The sequence below is a fragment of the Myotis brandtii genome, unplaced genomic scaffold (genome assembly GCF_000412655.1).
Source record: "Myotis brandtii unplaced genomic scaffold, ASM41265v1 scaffold1127, whole genome shotgun sequence".
In the NCBI taxonomy this organism is placed as follows: domain Eukaryota; kingdom Metazoa; phylum Chordata; class Mammalia; order Chiroptera; family Vespertilionidae; genus Myotis; species Myotis brandtii.
This window is the reverse complement of record NW_005353875.1, coordinates 55,323-59,483: the sequence shown is the minus strand read 5'-3', so window position 1 is coordinate 59,483 and position 4,161 is coordinate 55,323. Positions and strand designations below refer to the sequence as shown.

At 53.3% G+C, this 4,161-nt stretch overlaps 1 protein-coding gene across 1 annotated transcript in view; it reads left to right on the top strand.

The window, feature by feature from the left end:
• Positions 1 to 4,161, top strand: part of LOC102255021 (zinc finger protein 582) — an 8,156-nt gene that overhangs the window by 1,280 nt on the left and 2,715 nt on the right. Inside the window, exons 2-5 of the mRNA XM_014547702.1 lie at positions 1,627 to 1,759; positions 2,266 to 2,352; positions 3,099 to 3,225; positions 3,468 to 3,572. Coding sequence (XP_014403188.1) covers positions 2,344 to 2,352; positions 3,099 to 3,225; positions 3,468 to 3,572 — 241 coding nt within the window. The 5' untranslated portion in view covers positions 1,627 to 1,759; positions 2,266 to 2,343. The remainder of the gene's footprint in view (positions 1 to 1,626; positions 1,760 to 2,265; positions 2,353 to 3,098; positions 3,226 to 3,467; positions 3,573 to 4,161) is intronic.

Sequence of the window (4,161 nt, the reverse complement as noted above, 5' to 3'; positions counted from 1 at the left end):
GAGCGTCTCGCCTCAGCATCGGTCTGCGGCTTCCCGGGCTCCGGACTACATTTCCCATCGGCCCCCGCGACGCACGCCCGGCTGGCGTTCGCTTTCTGCGTCACAGCTCATCACTCGGGGGCCCCCAGACCCCTTCGGTGGGTGTGGAGGGGTCCCGACCCCCTGGAATTAGTTGCGGGTGTTTTGCATGGATTCTTACGCATGCCTTTTTATTATTTTTTTTTTAATCTAGGCTGAAATCTTGTTCCATGACATTCACCAAGAGTTGCAAGGCCCCAAAAGATTTAGAAGCAGAGACTTAACCCTTGGGGACATTTTAGATGATTTTGTTCAAAATCTGTGACCAACAGTGGGGAAAGGGTTGAGGAAATCCGGGGCCATTCATGCAATAAAATATGACAGATCATGCTAAAACGGTGCTCAGAGGAAGGAAAAATTCCCGTTACACCATACCCAGGAACATTCATAATGATCTCATTTACACATTACTTGCAATGAAATATTTCTGAAGAAGAAAAAAATAGTCATGTGCCGGGCACTGTCCTAAACTCCTTTATAAACAGCTCAAGAAGTGGTTAAGTGAGGTCACTCTTAACACTTGGATGTTTTCTATTCCAATTTCTTTTTTTTAAAAATATATTTTTATTGATTTTTTTACAGAGAGGAAGGGAGAGGGAAAGAGAGTTAGAAACATCGACCAGCTGCCTCCTGCACGCCCCCTACTGGGGATGTGCCCGCAACCAAGGTACATGCCCTTGACCGGAATCAAACCTGGGACCCTTCAGTCCGCAGGCCGACGCTCTATCCACCAAGCTAAACTGGTTTTGGCTCCAATTTCTTTTTAGGATTTTTACCCCCCCTCCCCCCATGTGTCCGCAGGGGGGTGGGTTTGACTTATTTTGCTGAATGTTCTTAGGTTGTACAAAGGGTCCATTTGTGGATGTCATTCATTGTTGTGCCGCACCAGCACGGCCAAGGGTGAGTCTGAGGAGGGGCGGTGAAGGGTTGAAGAAAAGACAGAGAATACAGCTGGGGCTTGGTGGATCTCCCATGCCTGGATGAGGACACAAAAGGCCTAGCCTGCAAGCTGATGCTTTATTTTACAGTCTGATTGAAAAAACAAGGGCAGATTAACATGTAGACAGATGTTCTTGTCTTGGCATCACTTAGGTTTGGAAGGAAGGAATTAGGGAGGGCTACAAGGTCAGGCTTAGTTATGCTAGGACAGTGGTCAGCCAACTCATTAGTCAACAGAGCCCAATATCAACAGTACAGCGACTGAAATTTCTTTTGAGAGCCAAGTTTTTTAAACTTAAACTATATAGGTAGGTACATTGTTATTAACTTAATTAGGGTACTCCTAAGGCTTAGGAAGAGCCACACTCAAGGGGCCAAAGAGCCGCATGTGGCTCACGAGCCACAGTTTGCCGACCACGGTGCTAGGAGAGCTCTGCCCTCCAGGCTGGGGCTTGTTTGTGGCCCTGCCACAGGCCAGACCCAGGCTTGACCCTAGAGCCGCTCCCGACAGTTGTCTGTGGGCATCGACCATCTGGCTGGGCCCAGATTGACCCGACCACTTGCCTGCTTGTGGCCTGTACTGAGCTAATTTTCGGTTCTGTTTTCCAGCAGCTGTTCGTGTGCACACAGCTTCGCCTGCTGTGATGTCTGTGCAGCGGCCTCTCTATGAGCCGATCATGGAGCGTGGGACCTGCTTCATCTAACTGGCCCCCTGCACCCACACTCCATCTGTGGACTCAAGGTAGGGCCCACGGCGTGGTGTCCACCGGGCCTTCAGTAGGGCTGTGGGCTCTTTGTGAACGTGGAAGTTGGGGGAAATGTCCACGAGACTTCTGAAGGTATTCCATTGTGAGCATGCGAGTCGGATGGTCTGGTTTTAGGGAAGACTTGGTTCTTGGTTGGGCGGATCCGGATCAGGCCGGCTCTCTGGGGCTTCCTCTGGCCTGAGGTCAGGCTTCCTTGTCTGTGAGATGCCACGTGGTGTTAGTCAATGGACCGGGTCTGAGCATCCCCATCTCGGATTTGCACCAGTGACGTTCTCGGGGAAATGGGAGAGAAAGGCCACTGGGTCCCTGTGTCCTCGCAGCCGCTTGGGGGTCTCGTGGAGTTGGGTGAGGGCCCCAGTTTGTCTTGTCTCCCTCGGATTGGTCGGACGGTGGGGGTGAACGGGATGGGGACTTGTAACCATGGCATCCTGGGAGCTGCCAGGCAAGCCTGGTCTCTTGTGTTCGCTGTTTCCTTCCCCAGCTCTGCCCCCTCAGGACTCTGGCCTTCCCCGAGAGTAGCCGGGAGGAGGACCCCTCAGCCCATGACATTCCAAACGTCATGTCCATGGTGAGTTTCTAGATCCTGTAAACACTCGCTTTCCTGGTCCCAGCGCTTCCTTCCCACCTGGGCTCCATCCAAGAGGGTCAGATGCTCAGAGATTCCTGTTTTCAGGAGTGAAAGGACTGGGCAGCCCGTGTCCTCTCCTGGTTCCCTCTTCTAGCAAAAATTGTTGGTTTGGGTTTATTTTTCTTTGACTCCATCAAAGTGGAAGTTCTGGGTCGCCCTGGAGAATTTAGTAAAGTCACCGTTGGGAACACTCCATGCAGCTGGATTTTAATTTTCACCCCAGACCTGCATACCAGAGCTTTGGTGAGTGTAGTAAAAAGGAACATCCAAGAACATTTAAACCCTAGCTGGTGTGGCTCAGTGGGTAGAGTGTTGGCCAGCGGACTGAAGGGTCCCGGGTTCCATTCTGGTCAAGGGCACATGCGCAGGTTATGGGCTAGATCCCCAGTAGGGAGCGTGCAGGAGGCAGCTGATCCATGATTCTCTCTCATCATTGATGTTTCTATCTCTCTCCATCTCCCTTCCTCTCTGTAAAAAATCAATAAAATATATTTTAAAAAAACACACACAAAAAAAATAGTTTTGAAAAAAAAAGAACATCGAACTCACACCCGTGTTCTCCCGTCATCTGCTCGCTTCAGGGGCCTCCAGCCCCAGCCTTTTCCTGCAAAGACTCCCTCCACCTCCTCTCCTCCCACCAAGGTTCCCGTGAGGTTCGCATGTAACACACCTGCCCATTGTTGCAGGGGTCAGACCTGTTCAGGGATGTGGCCGTCCTCTTCTCCCGGGAAGAATGGGAGTGGCTGGCGCCTGCTCAGAGGGATCTGTACAGGGACGTGATGTTGGAGACCTACACCAACCTGCGCTCGCTGGGTAAGGGCGCCTGGTCTGGTAGGTCGGAGGGTACCCGTGGGTGGAGGTGTTCCTGCCTTGTCAGTGTGAGGGGTTAAAGGGCAGCTCCCTGGGCTGAAGCTACGTTGTCGCCAGGTCTCAGGTGACTGTCAGGTCGTCCCCTGTCCCTTCCCACTATGGCCTCTCATCCTCGATGACCAGGTCCTGGGCCGGAGCTCTGGGGCCGCACCATCACCGGGCATCGTGTCTTTTCTCGCATCCAGATCTCGCCATTTCCAAGCCTGATGTGATCGCCTTCCTGGAGCAAGGCAAGGAGCCCTGGAGGGCGGAGGAGGCAGCGGCGGGAGGCCTGTGCCCCGGTGAGCGAGGTGCGTGCGGGAGGAGGGAAGCCAGCGCAGGTAACCGTCCAGCAGGTGGGGAGGAAGCCGGCCCTTTGAGGTGGAAAATAGTTCCTCTGAGTCGCCAAGCTCAGAGGTCAGGCCAAGGAGGTACCTTCGGTGGCTTGTCAGCAGCACTTAACAGATGCTCCCCCCGGAGCATCTCCTGTCTCTTGCCCCTGTCACCTCTCTAACCCCCTCGACCCCCATGGTGGGTCCTCTCACCATCTCTAGGTTTCGGCTCAGACTCGGCCTCTTTCTTCCTGTTCATCTCCCTTCCCCAGAACCTTCTCCGCTGCCAGGCTAAACACCACCCATGCTGGGCTCTCCAGGATGGCGCGGCTGATGCTACACGGCCTTTGACATTTAAATGAATTACAATGGCCCTGACCAGTGTGGCTCAGTGGATAGAGCGTCAGCCTGCAGACTGAAGGGTCCCAGGTTCGATTCCGGTCAGGGGCATGTACCTTGGTTGCGGGCACGTCCCCAGTAGGGGGTGTCCAGGAGGCAGCTGATGGATGTTTCTCTCTCATGGATGTTTCTAACTCTCTATCCCTCTCCCTTCCTCTCTGTAAAAAAA